The following is a 20,604-nucleotide window of genomic DNA, read 5'->3' as shown; positions in this document are numbered from 1 at the left end:
CTTTGTAGCCGCAACAGCTGGAAATATGGTCGCATATGTAATATGAGTTGTTGGAGGGTAATGATATGCACATCACGTAGGGGCAAGGTTATCAGTAAACAATGTCAATAAAGCAATGACAAGGTCAGAATTATGGAGATCCAAGTAGAATCAAAACATCATTATTAAACGTGGAGTAACTGGGCAGTGGGGATGTTGACGATTAATCAATGATCGATTAATTGGTCATTAAGAATTTGATTGAGCATGTGAAATTGAATTGATATACTATCAAATAAAGATCTGAAATACAAACAATGTGTAGTTACATTTTAGATGATGGAGGTGACGGTGATGCGCCCGGCAGAGAGACAGCGTCAGGAGCTGCTGCGCTGCATCAGGCCTTCACCATGGCTTTAGCTGGCAGCATGGACATAAAGGTTGAGAACTTTTTTACGGGATAATAAGCCGACAGACCAACCCGTTCTCACTCCCAACTCGTCAAATACCACCGTTTCGTCAGTGCCCCTCGGCATTGGAAACCAACGGATGGAGGTACCATTTAGCAACAGTTTGTGACGAACCGGGCTTTCAACTAATTCCAACGTAAACCCACCCGCGGCGTTATACGACGATTGGAGCAAATGACGTAGCATTAATAGCGTGAGAGTCCGTTCAGGCGGGAGGGTCAAGACTTTCAACCAGGAGACCGCTGTTCATGTCCCGTGTGAAACTAAAAGTAACGTTCACTTATTTTGTCTCGTTAGTCACGTGAGTCGCTAGTCAGTAAAGTTAATATCAACCACGACCCGTTTCCTAACCCTACCTAAGTGTTGCCTAAACCTAACTTCCTGTGAAAACGGAAGTTAATTTCTGTGACACGCTGTCCCTGGTCCATCCAAAAGTAAAGTAAAGTAAATATGGCGCTCAGTCTAGCTTCTCTCTCACTTTCTTTCTCTCTATCGCAACGCGGGGCTCATTCTCTGTAATTGTCTCAGTCCAGAAGTCAAAATCTATTGAAAAGAGATTGTTATCCTTTCCCGAATTCCCAACATGTTTTTATCTAATGAAATGTTCTGCTTCAAAACATATTTGTTGGCGTTTAGCCTTTCAAAAGCAACATTTTCACTGCGGTAAAAAAAACATTGTCTCCCCGGCATGCACCTGTATTAATGGGCCGGTCTAGCAGCAATCTAACAGCACAAAGAACGACAAGAACAGGCAGAAATATGGACATTGTGAGTGTGAGATATCTACTTGCGTTTGAGCGTCTTTCTTATAAAACTATGCAGAGATGTTAGGGGAGATTATTTTTTATGAGCATGCTTTGCATGTAATCTGATATTCAATTATATTCAATGTGTTTAATATATCTAGGGCCTCTATCTCTATATGTTTCATAGGCTATGCAATGCTGTCGGAGAATATGCAATATGGTGCTGTGGAATTAGGGCTTTGATTGAAGGAAAAACTCACTTAGTATTGTTTGGTAGACGCACATTTTTTTTTTTTTTAACGTATGATTAATCGATCGTTATTGTTGCTAATGATCGATTGATAAAAGTGCTTAAAATTCGCATACCTAGTGTGCAGGCGTTACCTTTTTCTTTACTGACACATGTATAATAGTGACATAAACTGTCTCATGAATGACCCTCTTTACCATCTGGAACAAGAATTAAGCACGTCCCACCCAGTAACCCCTCTGTGTTCATCCATCTAATGACCAGAGATAACAATCCATGTTGAAACAGTAGGTTTGTCTGTGGAGTCCTCCCTGAAGAGGTTTATTTAGGCCTAGCAGTGTGGACCCCCACCCATAATCCTCCTGCAGACACACCTGTAGAGGAGAGTATAAAGAGCCTGGACTGAACTGAGTCAAACATCAAGCTTCAAGGAGTCTCTCCACAGCAGCTCTCCACAGCCTCCAGACTCACCCTGAAGATGACTCCCTCTGCCAGCCTGCTGCTGCTGCTCCTGCTCGGCCTCTCTCAGGCACATCCTCTCATGGAGGAAGGAAGCGGAGCCGAGGACCAAGATGACACCGTCGACATCAGCACCATGATTCTGACCTCCAACAACGCCACCGATGAGATCCTGTTGGAAGGAGACATGGTGGTTCCCAGAACCAGAAATGCCATGAAGTGCTGGTACCAGAGCTGCCTGTGGAGGAAAGCCTCCAACGGCCTGGTGACGATTCCCTTCACCATGAGCAGTGAGTTCACCAGCTCGGAGAGGCAGAAGATCGAAGACGCCATGAAGGCCTTCCACAGCAACACCTGCCTCCGCTTCGTCCCCCGTCAGAACGAGTACGACCACATCAGCATCGAGAACGGAGCCGGATGTTACTCCAATCTGGGCAGAACGGGAGGCAAACAGGTCCTCTCTCTCAAAAGGCAGGGTTGCCTCTACCACGGCATCATCCAGCACGAGATCAACCACGCTCTGGGCTTCCAGCACGAGCAGACCAGGAGCGACCGCGACAACTACGTCAAGATCAACTGGGGGAACATCAACCCGCAGATGGCCTACAACTTCTACAAGCAGAATACCAACAACCTGAACACTCCCTACGACTACTCCTCCATCATGCACTATGGAAGAACAGCCTTCTCCATCCAGTACGGGAAGGACTCCATCACCCCCATCCCCGACCCCAACGTGGAGATCGGCCAGAGGAAGGGCTTGTCCTCCTGGGACATCAAGAGGATCAACATGCTTTACCGTTGCTAACAACTTCCCATCCCTTCTGTTTTCCAATTATCTGTACTTCATCAAAAACTACTAGAACCCCATCAGCTATAGATTTCAGTTCCTGTGACAGTATTCTGTCCCTCATGTCTAAAATTCCTGTAATAAAGTCAATGCAAACTAAATAAAAATAAAGATGATTAGCAGCATTTATCCGTCTTCATTCCCTCCTTTGATTCTGCCAACTGTCCGTCTTCCTTTCCCTTCATACCTTTTGATTCACTGCACTCAAATTCATTTGTTCTTTGCTTGTCAACTCTTTGATCTCTGCAACTTTGTAATGTCCCTCTGAGGCTACTGTATTGTGGCAAATTACTGCTAATGCAAACTAAACTAGAGACGCCCTTAGCTGACGCTATAAGGATCGGTATTGGGCTGATCTGGGCATATTTCAATGGATCGCTATAGGCTAAAAGATAGCCGAATAAAATCCGATCCTTTCTTAACTGAACCCTGGTGTGTTTGGTTCACCTCAGCCTGCAAACATTTTACAACAGATGGACTCATTGCAAGCATTTTGCTGCATATGCAAGTGAAAAATTTGAGTGTGTGAATGTGAAAAAAACATCTGAGCAGACCAATGAGAGAGACTTTCTACAATTTAAATCGAGATTACACATGTGCAATAAACATTTTATTGGAACTGCTCTGACAAACTGACAGCTTGTGTGCACAGTCACTGTGTTATAAAAAAGAAGGAAAGGAAGAGGTTTTATTCTGAGCTGAGGGTGGCTTGATGCTGTGTAATATTTGAATGTGAGGGCAAAAAACGCTGTTTAAACAAAGGACTGACAAAATTAGTGACCCATCCAGATTGGAAGTACAGATAACTGTAACGTTATGCAGTCATTTTGGCAGCAGGATAAGGGATGGAGTCGTACGTCATTTTGCTAAACATTACATAACGCTGGCTGCTTATCGACTTCTTGATCATAACAGAATAACGTGCTTTTTGAGTGGTTGGAAGACTAGAAAGCGCTATATAAATGCGAGTCCAATTTACCTTTCACCACTGCTCATTTTAGAAAGGCACATAACAAGAAAAGGTGTTCTTATGTTAGATTATTAAACGTACATTGGATCATAGATGTTTGTTACTGGCTGCCAGCGTTAACTGGCGTAGCTAGCGAGCTAGCAAGCCTTAATTTTCCCAGGATTGTGCCCGGTGGCAGACAGAATAAACGCACATTATACAAAACAAAGAACATATTTTCTTGCGGTGGCCTTTCTAAAATGAGCAGTGGAGAAAATTGTTATATTTTGTCATGATCAAGGAGTTGATAAGCTAGCGCGCTAGCTAGTTGAACAGTTATGTACTTCCACTTTAATGATTGGGAAACAACAGTGGGTACTGTATACATATGGGTCACATATGCCTAAGACTTAGTCAGATCTCAGCAATTACTTTGGTGAATACAATATTCTAATAACGAAGGGATATGATGGCCAAAGTTATAACGATAACATCCAATGGTAAACCCCAATTTTTTTTTTTCCAACCAAACCTTTTTGTTTTTTGTTTGCCACTTGGGGAAATCGATACAAGCTGTAAACATAACATTTGACATATCACTTTTTAAAAATGGATATGGCTAAATTGTTAGTATAATGTTCCCTATTTACACATCCAGTAGACACAAAGCAACAAAAGCGTCAATTTATGTTTCATGCCATCTTGTTCTCCCATCTCTTGAGTTAGGTGATAATTCTCTGCGGGTTCATCAACACGCTATATTTTGCATGGTGAACAGAGTTTAAAACTATACAAATTGAATTATCTGTGATATAAGACCAAAAGAAATCCATTTATTGTGTCACAACGTGAATGCGAAGAAGAAAATACGTCTTTCACAATCTCAAAAGAGTTATTTTAATTTGCCTCAGAGTCTGCAGCTCCCCGGGGCGATGGCTGTGGCTCTGTCACAGAATACGCCGCAATTCTTCACCGTGGCAAAAACACACATGCAGTAGATTGAATTGTTTATGCAAAGAGTGAATACATTTGGAGATTCACACTTGTCTGATGTTTTGGAGAAAAAATTCTTATCATTGTACCCAAACATGTATAACAGGACCATCTGTTTTGAAGCAATTACACCGTACATAATTTGATGTTTTTCATGTTGCATTCCCAGCGTGTGCGTTGAATAAACTGTTTGTGAAAACTGAAGCTTTGTGAGATGTTTCAAAAGATCAACAAAGGCCTATTTTTGTAGTCGGGCAAATTTAATCTCCGCAGCGGGGAATCAGACATCATGGCGGCAATCTGACCGGTGGAGGACTATAATTAATTAATTTTGCCAATTGCAGGACACAATTAAAAAGGGAACATAATAATTACGCAGAATAGCAAACATTTTTGTTTCTTATAAACGCTCCCGGCAAATAATTACTGCTCTTGGTTATAAATGAGTTGTCTCCTTGTTCATTTCTTGCAAGGGCAAAACGGGCGAGACGTTATTTTGATGAGGCGAATGGGGAAAAAAAAGCAATTACGACAGATAGGTTGCTGAAAGGGTTGAGACGGCAGGTGGTCGTGCAAAAAGCGGGGCATCCACGTGGAATGGATGTCGACCGAAAGAACAACGAGCCGGCTTTGTCGTCTGGATAAATTTAGATGTTTTTTATTTGAGGCAGCAGGGCTTTGCGGAACATGCGAGCCAGTATGACAGGCGCAAAGTCTTTTCTGCCTTAATCTCCAAGCTGACACCACTGATATCTGCATGAAAGAAGCTGTTATACAAGCTTTGAAGCTTCAGCCATACAAGCTAAGCACCATGTCCCTTTCAGTAGCCCGTAAGTATTTGTGTTAAGTGTATCATGTTGACCATATTCAAAGCATACAGAAAAGCAAGAAGGGAATTTTTGTTGAATGGAACCGCGGTAATCAGCATCAGCCTTGAACAGTTTTTTCTCAACCATTTGGTGAACCACATTTTGAGCTGTAATATCTTGTTGAAAATGTGCTAATCTGAACTCAACATCAGTATGATTGCCCCCCCCCCAAAAGAAATCCCTCTTTTGTACTGCATGTTTTAAAACTGGATAATTTCTGGTGGTTTCCTTCTAGGACGTTAGTGTCACACAAAATCTCATGGCATGTTTCAGTTGAGTTTGATTTTCTGATATCTTACTTAAAGGCAGGGTTGACGATGTTATCCAGTATACACTATTTGATTTGAAATGGTCTTTACACCCCGACACTCCATTACTTATGAGCTCTGAAAAAGGGCCGGAAAAGAGCCGTCATCTGTAGCTGCTGTAATCCTGTAAAAACGTCTACCAATCACTGCCTCGCGGTCCGCTTGGAAAGAACCAATCAGATGCTTCCCTGCCTCCTTGGTCGTACTCTACCCTTGGCGTGCACCAGCCTGAACTCATAGCGTGTCGCCGCAACGCAAGTTTACTGGAGAATGGAAGAGAAAACTCAGCCAAAAGTAGCACTGCCACGGTTACTTGTCATGAGGTAGCGTTTTTGAGTTGAGGTCCTCTCCAGGTTTAGACGGAGCTCCTGAGGCGATGCTACTTTCAAATTATGCTAGTTTTCCAACATCGTCGATCCTACCTTTTAACAGAATGGTGGAAATGCACCAAGAATAATAATAAAATCCTTTTTCTTTTTTAAATCCTGACCACTTTTTAATCTTTTTGAACAAGACTTCACACCGAATACAAGGCAAAGTTTCGCCTCATAAAATAGTAAACGAAGAATAGAATAAACGGATCAAAATGATGCCGAAATAACTACATAATGATGCCGATTTGTAAAAAGTCTGACTCCGTGCTTTGTCAGGTCTGTCCACAAGATGACATGCAGACAACTTTTAAAATGATTGTTTTCTGAATGGAGTTTGGATTGATCAAGGCTAGGCTATGCTAACAGTACATGTAGTGTAGCGATGCTTTGATTTAGTATCAAAAACCTTTGACATTTGGAGATTTCTGCAAGAAATGCATTTTTTCAGCGATTGAATGGCAAGCGCTTCTGTTCAGAAACCCCCTTATTGTCAATCTAGCTAGGAAAACCATCCATCCTCTGAATGCTTTATGTCTTTAGTTTGTGGCTGTAAAGTTTCATGAGGCTGTGATTATCCTAGAGGTCACCACAGGTCATTTTATACTGTGAGGTCAAGATTCAGAAAATGGTTTCAGTACAATGAAATGGCTGCTATGGGGACTAACATCATCACACATGAATACAATTCTCACTCATTGGATGCGCAAGAGTCTCAGCTTTACAGTGATACACAATTTATGTAATTCCAAGACTGTTTAGGGACCCCAGTATGCAGAAAAATTAAAACACATCATTTTAGAATAGGTGAAAATAACAAATTTATACTGCATTTAAAAAAAAAAAAAACTGCATGTTTTTTTGCCCCAAACTGCATGTGATTATCATAAAGTGGGCATGTCTGTAAAGGGGAGACTCGTGGGTACCCATAGAACCCATTTTTATTCACATATCTTGAGGTCGGAGGTCAAGGGACTCCTTTTTAAAAATGGCCATGAGAGTTTTTCCTTGTCAAAGTTTAGTGTAACTATGTGGTCAATTAGTTTTTATTCCATAAAGGAAAAAATAATATTGGTAAGTAAAGGTTAATATTTAAATTTCTTCAGCAGTGAGAAACAGTAACTCGTAGCACAACGCCCGCGCTAAGTGCTTTTCCCCATGTCATAGCATCACGCTGGATATTTTCCTACATTATTTCTTCTTTGTGGCTTCCTGATCTTTCCGTCTGATCTCACTGAATGATGCATAGCGCTCTCTGCATCTCCCCCTCCCCCCCTTCCAACTCCAACTCCAATCTGTTCTCCGACTCTAGCCTGGTACATACAGTACAGTCCCAAACATTGCTTCATAAATTCATAACAAATTTCCAACCCTGCCAGCCAGCCCGGCTGTAAAGTATTTATCTGAACATGGAACATCTCAGTATGCCGAAATTTGTGAAAGAAACGTAACGTAACATAAATATGCCACTACATCCCTCCGCGGGCCCTGTTGGCAGGCGCGGCGGCAGACCGGGCTCTGGTTTCAGCCAATTAACACCAGCAGACAAAGCCCCGAGCAGTGAAGAGTTTCATGTTGTGATCGCGGGGCCATGAATTGTTAAAGAGCCCCGGTGCTTTTAACAATCCGAGAGAGCTGACAAATGCAACTGCTGCATCTGCCAGACGTGCACTAATTTGACCGTCTACAATCAGGGGAGCTCATATTATTGCCGTATCGATCTGAGCGAGGAGAGAAATGAGCACTCATGCCCGGCTCGGTTAGGCTCCGTCGACCGGTCTAATGGGGAAGAGTCGTGGCAGCGGAGGAAAGTGAGGAGGACACTGATGAGACTCACTTGGATGTGATTGCTCATAATAGGAACTAAGTACTGGAGGAAAAAGCTGCACTGGGATGCATGTCAACAAATCTGTTACCTTTTACATAAGTTATACGTCATAGTTAATGTATTTCCAAGTCACACAGTCAGATGTGAACGGATTACTAGCAGCAGCAATAATGAAGTGTTCACAGCAATTACGATTAATCCATAGATGCGATCAAAGCAGTGTGGACAAAACAACATGAACACCTGTGGTATCCAACCTATTAAATGCAACAGGCCATTAGGGACTGTACAAAAATTATTAAGGGGGTTTTGTAAGTTTTTCTTCCTGCAAGAGGGAGGGAGAGGAGCACCAGATTTATATTTTATTTCAGTCTTTATGTGTACAAATAAAATAAAATAGGGCTGTGTATTAGCAAGAATCTGGCAATACGATTCGTATCATGATACAGGGGTAACGATTCGATATATTGCGAAACGGTAAATAAGGTGATATTATTTTTTTTCAAATCTGATTTTAGAAAAACTGTCATAGTAAAAAAGACACACCACTGTATAAAATCTTAGTGAAAAAGTCACTATGTGAAATGGCTACTATGGGAACTAAGATCATTACACCTGAATACAATTGGACTCATTGGATCCACAAAAGTCTAAATTTTCCAGTCATATCCAAATTATGCAATTCCAAGATTGTTTAGGGACCGACATTTGTACCGGATGCAAAAAAACTGCATTTGAACTGTATGGAATTAGCATAAAATGGGCATGTATGTAAAGGGGAGACCCATATACCCATATTGAACCCATTTTCAGTCACATATATTGAGGTGAAAGATAAATGGACCCCTTTGAAAATGGCCATTCCCATTTTGCATCGCCAAAACTTAGCATTACTTTGGAGCGTTATTTAGCCTCCTTCATGACAAGCTACTATGACATGGTTGGTACCAATGGATTCCTTAGGTTTTTCTAGTTCCATATGATGCAAGTAGCTAAAAGGTTAATTAAAACTCTACACAGCGTTTTGGAAAATCAATACAGTATCGCAAAACGTAATATCGCGATACTCCTGCACGATATTTTCTCACACCTCTGAAATAAAATAGACAAAAACAAATTTAATATCAAAAAGTTTACATTGAAAATGTGGAAATAATAACTGTTTATTTAGTAGCTGCTCTTCATTAAAAATAGACTAGCATATTTCAGTTTTCATTCATTCAAACATTCATTCATTGTCTGCCCATAGGAATGGCCATCATATACAGTATAGTACGTCTATCATGTTCTAAGCCCTTATACGCTTAATTAATTCATGTTTATTGTTGATTTATCACTACAACAACTTGACACAGTGCTGAGCTGCATCTCAAGGGCTTTCATATAATGTCCACCACTTCTATGTGACATCTACTGTTGACTTTTTACATGAACATCCCCTGTCCCCCAACCCTACTCCTCTTAAAAAAAAAAGATGGCGGAATGGTAAGGGGTTAAAGAGACTGTGCAGACATTCAACTTGTCTTCATTTTTGTTCTTTTTTATAATTATGTAAACCCATGCAGTTCACGGTTTCCTTATTAAAAACATTTTTTTCTTTTTCCCTTTAGCGTGGTAATGTTTACTCTGATTCCAAAGTACCTTTAATGTTCAAGAACTTTTGCCTTGAAACCTTTTGTTTCAGCTCGGGTATTTGATCATTGCCAAACCTCTCAGAGCTGGAATGCTCATGAAAGAATCAGCAGTTAAGGTACAAATCAAATAGAAGTGAAGTGCTACTTTGCAACGAGAGTGTTTAGTCTGACAACACGAGAAAAAAGACGGAAACATCTTCACACGTGTCTGAAGCTCGGAATACAAGGCTGAATAATTTATGGAAAACAAATTGTGCATCTCCCCGCAGTGGGCCTGTTACATGTTCACAAATCTTCGAATCAACTCCAATGAAAAGACAAAAAAAAAAGTTCCATGGAGGGCAATATTGTTGTGGACTTCGTACTTTTGCACCATCTTTATTTACAGTAACATATACAGAACATTTGGCCTTGAAAAAACCTTCACTCTGTTGCTGTTACCATCAAATCACGCTGTCCAGAAATATTCTAAAATCACTTCGCCATCGACCAGTTATTTTATGAAGAGCCAGACTGTAATAAGAGTTGCAGAATGCTTCGTCCATTGAGACTTGTGCTAGATTTTAAAAGGGGAACCTGAGCACTTTGCTGGTGGCTTGACATCAAATATTTTTAAATCTTTTTGTCCTTGTCCCTTATCAGTGTCGGAGCCAAAATAACCACAGCTTCCCAAAAGACAAATTTAATGCTTGAAAAGCCATTTTATACATGCAGTATCAAGAAGTGATACAAGGCATTAAGTGCACTGTATAAGTACTTCCAAGGCTATTGAGCGCTTCAAAAATGTGCGCATTATGTTACACATAATGCCGAACAAATATAAGTCTCTACAAGTGTAGATTTGTGCTTTTTTACTGAGTGTTCTCATAGATATTCATGACGGACGTGTATAGTCTTGAGTGGTGAAAGGATGCTGGTCGTAATGGTCCATCAGGCAGATCTGGAAAATAATAAATATTAATTCATCATTTATACGTCGTCGCAGCTGCAACGCACGGTGTGCAAATCTGAAATGAGAAACAGAGCCTGGAATGTAAAGACTGAATATTGCTTTGGACGTTTTACATATATTTGATGTAATGAGCTTGGATAGATGTGAAGGATCAGACCGGTCTGCTCTCTACTATCTTTTTGTAGTATGCATGAGATGTCTTGTTTCAACATGGAATTAAGTCTGAGTGAACGGTGCTGTGTCCGTACTACATACTGATTACATACAGTACTATATAATACCACCCTGTTCACACAAAAAGGTGTTTAAATGCCATGATAATGTGCAAGGCGTTCAGCGTGCAATAATAATACGCCTTTCTCGATTTCCGTGTGTCTTTTGTACGCCATGTATCCTGCACTGACTGCAGTGTAAACGCGTCTGTGTATGAATGCTACGGTAAGAGTTAGTGACGTAGAATATGGGTCCAACAAACACAGGACTTTTAACCAGGAGACCCATGTTCGAGACCGTTGTTGACTGGTGTTTTGTTTCGTAAGTTACGCTAGTGTCGTTTGATAGTAACGTGTTTTTTTGTTGACGTTTGTGACGTGTTTTCCGTTGTTGTTTCTGCACGTGTTTTACTTAGTTTACTTACTTAATTTAAGCCCAACCATGACGTTTTCCCTTACCGTAACTAAGTGGGGTTTTTTTGCCTGAACCTAAGTTAGTGGTTTTCTTGCCTAAACCTAACTGTGGACTTTTGCGTGGCGTACAAATGCTAAAATGTATACTCATGACACGCGGAACGTCTGTGTAATGTTGTGGTATTTATACGTCTTCTCGTGAGACCGGGTTGGTAATACTCTTTGTGGCATTCAGTTTTTTTGCTGTTGGTAAACAAGAAATTAACCTATATAAGGCTACTACGAGGTACTAACCCCCTTATGTCAATCTACCTAGGAAAGCCATCCATCCTCCGAATGCGCTAGGTCTGTAGTTTGTGGTTGTAAAGTTTCATGAGGCTGTGATTATCCTAGAGGTCACCACAGGTCATTTTAAGCAGTGAGGTCAAGATTTAAAAAAAATGGTCTCACTACAACGAAATGGCTGCCTGTTATTTTCCCAAAACTGCATGTGATTATCATAAAGTGGGCATGTCTGTAAAGGGGAGACTCGTGGGTACCAATAGAACCCATTTTCAATCACATATCTTAAGGTCAGAGGTCAAGGGACCCCTTTGAACACAGCCTCAGTTGGTTGGGATCAATTCATTAAATAACTATCAATGCTCTGTGAAGACCTCCTCCTACTAAAGTACTGCGCAAGTTGCAATAACATCATGTTCAACAGTTTGGTATTTTGTCTAATATGTCAGATATGGAAGTACTCATCACATTTTGGAAACAGTACAAACCCCGACTGTGAGCCGGGGATGTTTTCTCCACGTCGCCCTCAGCCATTTTTACCATAACAATCCATAAAGTACAGCAGCAACTCGTTTGCTCTAAATGCTCTTGGCCCTGCTCTTCTCCACCAAACAGCGAGAATCATACTGCTCTCCACCTGGCTGCTTGCCTGGTAATGAGAATTCAATACAGCCAGTCGATACGGCGATAATGGTACTCTCCGGCTCTCTAATTCTGTAAGAAGTGTACAGTGTACAGAGGAGGCAGATTTGCTTTTAAACAATTAGAAAGCTGCGATAAAGAGCGTGTGGGTGTGTGCCTGGAGGGGGAGGTATCCTTGTGCACATTGTTTTGTGTGAAAATCCCTTTTGGGAATTATAATTGTAAGAGCTTTAGAAGCTGCACAATACTCGTGTTTCTCAGAGAGATCAGCTCAGTTACTTCAAACCCGGCTTTGTTACACAAAAACTCTCCCGCTCCATTGACTCTACATCCCTAACAGGGTAAGGAGCATCACTCTCCGCATTGATGATCTTTTAATTTGCCCCAGCCTTTTACTACCCGTCCCCTTCCTCCGCCTCCCTCAGCACACACAGAGAAATTAAACGCTGGGCTTGTGCCATGCGAAATTCATTATCATGTCAAAGCCCGTCGTCTCCGTGTTAACTTCACTGTTTTTTTGAGCTGCGGAGCTGTCAAGTTGAGCCCTCATTGTGTAAGGCTATAGAGAAAGAAGGCTCACATAGCAAGAGTGAAGCCACATGAGATCCGTGTTGCTTAGCGTTACGCCAAAACACTGCCAAAACATTTCAATATCTTTTGTGTCGCTCCAAAAAAAGTAGAAAAGGAATCTTTTTCTCTTTCAGCATTATTTAGTAGCAAAAGGAGTCTGGAGGGTAACTGGGGCTGATTGTAACATAGCATTACTGTTTTCCCATTGATTCCTGTTTTTTCAACCGTTTTCAAAGTGAGTGGGTAGTCTTTTTGTTCCATGTCTGTATAAAGTACCGGCTGTCAATCAATTAAAAAATGTAAACGCATAATTGTCCGTAGTTAATCGCCATAAATCGCATTATCTGTTCAAAATGTGCATTAAAGCGAGATTTGTCAAGTATTCAATACACTATTTAATATATGATCACTTTATGCAAATGTATGTATATATTTATTATTGGAAATCAATTAATAACACAAAACAATGACAAATATTGTCCAGAAACCCTCACAGGTACTGCATTTAACATAAAAAATATGCTCAAATCATAACATGGTAAACTCAAGCCCAACAGGCAACAACAGCTGTCAGTGTGCTGACTTGTTTATCATTGATTATCATAAAGTGGGCATGTCTGTAAAGGGGAGACTCGTAGGTACCCGCAGAACTCTTTTTCATTCACATATCTTGAGGTCATAGATCGAGGGACCCCTTTAAAAATGGCCATGCCAGTTTTTCCTGGCCAAAATTTTGGGTAAGTTTGTAGCATTATTTAGCCTCCTTTGCGACAAGCTAGTGTGACCATTGGATGCCTTAGGTTTTCTAGTAGTTTCATATGATGTCAGTGTCTACACTCTAGCTTTAAAACTGAGCCCAACTGAGCTACAACCTCCAAAATATTAATTGTTTTATTGTGTTAAAGAAATTAGTGGTGTTAAAACGACTTTGCATTAATGCATTATTATCGCATTAACCTTGACAGCCCTAGTATAAAGTCAAGACAAGTAGAAGAGACATGGATGAGATTTGGCCAAAACATATGCTTCGTTAGCGTCGTATGCGTTGTGTGGCCAGCCAAGACCAGTTTAAGCATAATATTTTGGTATCATCCACATTGATATAGAGCTTAGGGGGGCCGCCAAAGATCCCAGGGGGTACGCCAGGATTTGTTTGTTCTGAGGTTGTCAAAATTTGATTTGCACATGTGTAACTAAAATCATAATAACACACTTACTAGATCATTTATACAAAAGTCTGTATGTGAAGCCATTTAAAAATATATATTTGTTTGCTACTTAGTAGGCCACATTGTGTTTAAACCCGGTATTTGTGCACAGTTGCAGATAAAGATCAGGCTACACTAATGTTATTAGTATTATGCTATTTGTAGAATTAGATTCCAGCGGTGGCTGCGTAGAATTGTTTCAGACTCGTCTGATCTAAACATTTCTAATAACCCCAGAGCGTTGTCCATAAGTCCAAAAGTCAAAATTTATTGAAAAAAGATAGATGTAATCATTTCCAAAATTCACAACATGTTTTTATCTGACGAAATATTCTGCTTCAATCATATTTGTTGGCGTTTAGCCTTTCAAAAACAAAATTTTCACAGCAGTTTGCTCTCCCCTGATTGCCGCAAACACTGAGGAGTTATATCCATCAAAAAAAGAAGATTTCTTTAAAAAAGACTAATTCATTTAATACAGTGAATCACTTTATTCAAATTGATGGTTTTAATTTCTTTTTAAGGGTGATGACGTCAAAAAATATGGGGGTGAATGATAACATGTTTGGAGGTGGACACAATGTTTCTTTCCATAAAAGGTGTTGAAACAGTACTGGCACAAGAAACACGTGTGTCATCACACTGCCACATATGATGAGTCAGGAGCCTGAAAATTGTAGCAGTGCATGTCGTTTGAATCATCCCTAAAAGCTTTTTCTAGCATTGATAGTGCATATTTTTAGTTTCAGTTTGGTGTCGGATAAAGTACAGCCAGAACCAGAGATGTCTCTTTTGGGTAAGACTGAACACAGCTACAGTGATGCTGAAATGCTGGAGAGAACCAGCGTAGGGATGATGGGATTCAAATCGGGGTAATCCCTGCGGTAAGGGCTGGTCAGTCAGTAAGTGGTACCTTGAAGTTCATTTGTTCATCCTTTGCGAAACAGTTGGGGCTGAAAGCTTGGTGACTTAAGCCCCTGATATACTCCCAAGAGGCCTGGTACGCGGACAGCTGCGGACAGCTGCGGACAGCTGCGGACGCCGTGGGCGCATAGTAGTTCTGTTTATACTACTTTCTTGAATCTGCTTCAAGGACGCGTTCCACACGTGCAGTACATCGACATCTACAGGAAGACTTACTCCATATCACGCTGACAAAATCAAGAAATTGGAGGCTACTCGTACAGTGCCATGCCATTGTTTCTACGGCCTATTATTCAGAAAATGGCGTCATCAGACATCCCTGGTCGCGATATAAACTTCCCTTGTAGCTTTATTTACTTTTTAGGTTTACTTACACAACAAAACTACTTGGTTAGGTTTAGGAAAAGATTGTGGTTTGGGTTAAAATAAGTATGTTTGTTACGTAACTTACAGACGTGGACAAAATTGTTGGTACCCTTCCGTTAAAGAAAGAAAAACCCACTATGGTCACTGAAATAACTTGAAACTGACAAAAGTAATAATAAATAAAAATTTACTGAAAATTAACTAATGAAAATCAGATATTGCTTTTGAATTGTGGTTCAACAGAATCATTTAAAAAAACAAACCAATGAAACTGGCCTGGACAAAAATGATGGTACCCTTAACTTAATATTTTGTTTCACAACCTTTTGAGGCAATCACTGCAAACAAGCGATTTCTGTAACTCTCAATGAGACTTCTGCACCTGTCGACAGGTATTTTGGCCCACTCCTCGTGAGCAAACTGCTCCAGCTGTCTCAGGTTTGAAGGCTGCCTTCTCCAGACTGCATGTTTCAGCTCCTTCCACAGATGTTCAATAGGATTTAGATCAGGGCTCATAGAAGGCCACTTCAGAATAGTCCAATGTTTTGTTCTTAGCCATTCTTGGGTGTTTTTAGCTGTGTTTTGGGTCATTATCCTGTTTGAGGACCCATGACCTGCAACTGAGACCGAGCTTTCTGACACTGGGCAGCACATTTCGCTCCAGAATGCCTTGATAGTCTTGAGATTTCATTGTACCCTTCACAGATTCAAGACACCCTGTGCCAGATGCAGCAAAGCAGCCCCATAACATAACCTAGCCTCCTCCATGTTTCACATTAGGTACAGTGTTCTTTTCTTTGTATGCTTCATTGTTGCGTCTGTGAATATAGAGCTGATGTGACTTGCCAAAAAGCTCCAGTTTTGTCTCATCTGTCCAAAGGACATTCTCCCAGAAGCTTTGTGGCTTGTCAATATGCATTTTGGCAAATTCCAGTCTCGCTTTTTTATGATTTGCATCCTCCTCGGTCGTCTTCCATTAAGTCTACTTTGGCTCAAACAGCGACGGATGGTGCGATCTGACACTGATGTACCTTGACCTTGGAGTTCACCTCTAATCTCTTTGGAAGTTGTTCTGGGCTCTTTGCTTACCAGTCAGTCGTATTATCCGTCTCTTCAATTTGTCATCAATTTTCCTCTTGCGGCCACATCCAGGGAGGTTGACTACAGTCCCATGGACCTTAAACTTCTGAATAATATGTGCAACTGTAGTCACAGGAACATCAAGCTGCTTGGAGATGGTCTTATAGCCTTTACCTTTAACATGAAGGTCTATCATTTTCTTTCTCATCTCCTGAGACAACTCTCTCCTTAGCTTTCTGTGGTCCATGTTCAGTGTGGTACACACCATGATACCAAACAGCACAGTGACTACTTTTCACCCTTTAAATAGGCAGACTGACTGATTACAAGTTTGAAGATACCTGTGATGCTATTTACAGGACACACCTTAGTTTAATATGTCCCTATGGTCAAATTATTTTCAATGTTTTCTAGGGGTACCATCATTTTTGTCCAGGCAAGTTTCATTAGTTTGTTTTTTAAAATGATTCTGTTGAACCACAATTCAAAAACAATGTCTGATTTTCATTAGTTAATTTTCAGTAAATTTTTATTTATTATTACTTTTGTCAGTTTCAAGTTATTTCAGTGACCATAGTGGGTTTTTCTTTCTTTAACGGAAGGGTACCAACAATTTTGTCCACGTGTGCACATATGCAACGTCAGTTAAGTATGTACGTTACATAACAAAAGTAAGGTAAAATAAGTCAACGGTGACTTGGTGGGTTGCAGGTTCAAACCTGGCTTGGGGCCCTTCTGAGTGGAGTTTGCATGTTCTCCTTGCGTTAGCGTGGGTTTTCTCCGGGTACTCAGGTTTCCTCCCACAGTCCAAAGACATGCAGGTTAGGTTAATTGTTGACTCTAAATTGCCCGTAGGTGTAAATGTGAGCGTGAATGGTTGTCTGTCTCTATGTGTCAGCCCTATGATAGGCTGGCGTCCTGTCCAGGGTGTACCCCGCCTTCGCCCAATGTCAGCTCCAGCCGTTACAGATAATGGATGGATGGATAGATGACTTGGTGACTTGTTTGACCCAACCATCCACCCCGCCATCCTCCCCAATTGGACTTTCTCGCTCTTTATACTACATCAGTTGCTCTGACCGTCTAATAATGACACGGATGGGTTTACATTGGAGTTAGTTGAAAGGCTGGTGCGTCTCATACAGACGACGGTATCAAACATTGAGGGCGAGCATCGGTATATGACAAGTGGGCATGAGAACGGGTTGCATAAGCATGCCCGTACTGCCATTGTGAGGTTGTTGCTGTCTTTATATAATGGCGTGGCTCCTGTTGTATTGGTGGCCTTGAAAGTCCTGTTGAAAGCAAAGTGGCCCTGCTATTTTTAAACATTAGATATCCACCTTTTTTCTATATGTTTCAATAAGCTGCTGGACTCTGACCTGAAAGGCACAGTAAATGTGGATTCTGTGTTAAGTTTGCAAATGATTTTTTGATGATGCATAACATACAGACAGGTTCCCTTCTAGTTAAGGCACTAGATATTGCTTTACAAGGCTTTTTCAGTGTAACAGGATGTACAATTGTGTTCGCCGACAGCTGAGAATTTCTGAAAGCTACGTGACAGGTCAGGTATTCAGACAGAAGGTCTAGCATTTCTTTTTATCTCCAAGGGCTTCTTGCTGGAGTGCTAGAATGTAGCATTTTGCCAGTGAGTTATGCTATCATGGCCATTAAGAGAACACAAAGAAGGACCAGCCATCACCTCAATACTTCTGGGAAGAGCAGCATAAACAGACATCATTGAATGGAGCTGGAGGGGAAAGTGTTACGGGAAATTGTCTAATTCAGCCTGCTGAAGTGTTCCCAATGACAACAATAAAAAAGTGACATGGGGACAAAAAACAAAATTAACATCATTCTTCAGGCTGGAATCTAGAGGGGATTTACAGGTAAACAGCAAATCCCTCGCTTTCTCACACTAATCCACCAGGAGCGATTTGGGACTATTTCCTCCCCTTAACTCGAGCTCTGAATGTTAAGGCTACCTTGTCTTTCTCTCTCTCGACCTCTCTGTCCCTGTAATTTCCAAACCATAATCATCATGTATTCTCCGTGGTGCTAATGAGCGATGATCAAAGTGTTGTAATCATGGGCCACAGAGCCAGAGCGGGTGGGGCAACCGAGAGGATTAATACGTACCAATTACGCTGCCACAGGCCAACCGTCCTTCCCTGTGTTAATTGATCACGTTACATAACAGGATGAGGGTCATGTTATGAGATTAGCATGGCGGGTGCAGGGCTGTGTTTTCATGTTTGCTAAATGCCTCAACATGATGTGTAGTTTGGCAGTATTGTTCATTTTTGTTTTGCTCAAGGAAGGGTAGTGTTTTTTGGAAGAGCAGGAGTGTCTTTTTTATTTTATTCTTACCTCTATATTGATAATTATTTCATCCTTCCTTTCTGAGATTTATATATATATTTTTGATAAATCCATCTTAACACTGGCACTCGTAGTCCCAGAGAGTGAGTGACTGTATAGAAACTCGTATTTTCCATTGTTAAAAAAAACAGCCAACAAAACTTGTTAGCTAGCGTTAGCAAAGAATGTATATTGCTAAGAAGTGAAAGTCAGTTGTTCATTCCGTTGCAACGTCAGCGCCCAACAGCAGAGCTACGCTTACTTCATTTTGGACTGAAAGTGACTACCGGACTCCAGTAAAACATCCGCCTACAAAGTGCCGTAGTGACATACTAAAAGTAAAACTAAATTATTTCTATTATCATATTTAATATCTCTACCGAAATGTCCTGTGTTGAACAATACAAATATTATCAATATGCATACTATTATAACTATTTACTTACTTACGTATATATTTATTTAATATCTTTTCCCAGCTGCTTCCCAGAGGAACATAAAATGACTGATGGACATGAATGGAAGTTAGAAAAATGTGTCCTGTGCTTTTGCCCTGTGTGTTAGTAAATAGCCTACAAATCCATTAAATTCTGTTTATGTCATGCTACTAGCACTACTAGCTACTGGCCGATAGCCGGTTGTTTGGGAACAGAGACGTTAATACATCCACCACGGTACAGGCTTACAGCATACAGCCCATGGGTGTCTTATAAGATAATAAAAGTGATGAATTACAGCCAATATATCTGTTACTACAGCCGCATACAGTTAGCAGGAAGCTGGCAGAACCGGATATGTCATATGAGCGTGCAGGGCGGTGCAGTCCTGTACACGTTCATTATGCCGAGGAAAATAACTCTGGATTCAGATATTAGTTCATTTTACACCTTCTGGACCCTAATAATTTAAATGAGGGCTATTTAAGTGTTCATACTGGGAAGTTGATTTAACTAAAAAAAATGATCCTCTAATTTACAGACGTCTCTTTATACATCCATGGACTCATTGGCGTTTTCAGTCCAAAATGGCAGCACCATTTAGTGGCCATTGTTTAAAAAAGCACCAGAGTTTTGCCTCTTTGTTTCTATACTCTTTGTCTGTAGCCTGAGAGTCGCTAGCAGAGTTGGAACTTAGTCTTGTTAAAAAGAGAAACATAAGGCTTATCCTTCCTCCCCACCCCAATCCTGTAGAGTCACTCTTACACTTGTTCTAAGCATAATCCATGTTTCCTCACAGTTAAGCTCTTGATTTGACATTGTTACTGTACTTACAGCCACGCTGTCAAGCTTTCACATTCCCCTCCCGTCGGGATTCGGATGCGCCCGCAGAGAGACGTGTGGCGGCGTTTTCATTAATCATGGCAGAGCACCGAGGAAAATTCTGGACACCTTTCGGGGCACATTTTGCATAATGAGAGTTGCTTTACCTTAATAGGCTTCTTAGAGACTCAAATGAAGTGCAGAGAAAGTCTTTCTGAGTGGATTTGATTTATGTGCATGACACACCGGCCAGATTGTCTCGTGGTCTGAGAGTAATGCGACTCTGTTGCTTTTAGTGTAGTGTTTGTGCGGCATTGCAACTGCCACTCGTGTTTATTAATGATGTCGTGTTCTCAAATAGTCAAAGAGTTGCGCTGACAGTTGACTAAGGTGACTTCATTCCTGTAGAGTACATTTCCCCCAGTATGGCTTGAGCACCATCAACTCGTCTCCACAGTGGATGACCTTCACTCGTATCCAACCTGCTCTGAATTAGCACTAAGTGGTCCAATCAGCACTCGGCTGTCAGTTAATTGGATGCATTTCCAAACTGATCTTCAGTTGAAAACTATTTAGAGCTCTTTTAAGGCCAATTAAGCTGCTCAAAGTGGCAGTGGAACCCAGC

General features: G+C 41.0%; 2 protein-coding genes across 2 annotated transcripts in view; both read left to right on the top strand.

Annotated features, from left to right (window-relative positions):
• ca10a (carbonic anhydrase Xa) overlaps positions 1-20,604 on the top strand; it is a 378,831-nt gene that overhangs the window by 44,664 nt on the left and 313,563 nt on the right. The gene's annotated exons all lie outside the window — the stretch shown is intronic.
• On the top strand, positions 1,924-2,840 carry LOC119479128 (high choriolytic enzyme 1-like). The gene has a single exon (XM_037754384.1). The coding sequence runs from the start codon at positions 1,924-1,926 to the stop codon at positions 2,710-2,712; it is 789 nt and encodes a 262-aa protein (XP_037610312.1). The 3' UTR covers positions 2,713-2,840.

Source organism: Sebastes umbrosus, chromosome 20, assembly GCF_015220745.1.
Source record: "Sebastes umbrosus isolate fSebUmb1 chromosome 20, fSebUmb1.pri, whole genome shotgun sequence".
Taxonomy (NCBI): Eukaryota; Metazoa; Chordata; class Actinopteri; order Perciformes; family Sebastidae; genus Sebastes; species Sebastes umbrosus.
Note: the sequence above shows the minus strand (reverse complement) of the source record. Positions and strands in the feature narration are given on the sequence as shown.

Bases quoted from the DNA above. Each gene is read 5' to 3' on its own strand.
- LOC119479128 (XM_037754384.1), top strand. From the start codon at position 1,924: ATGACTCCCTCTGCCAGCCTGCTGCTGCTGCTCCTGCTCGGCCTCTCT.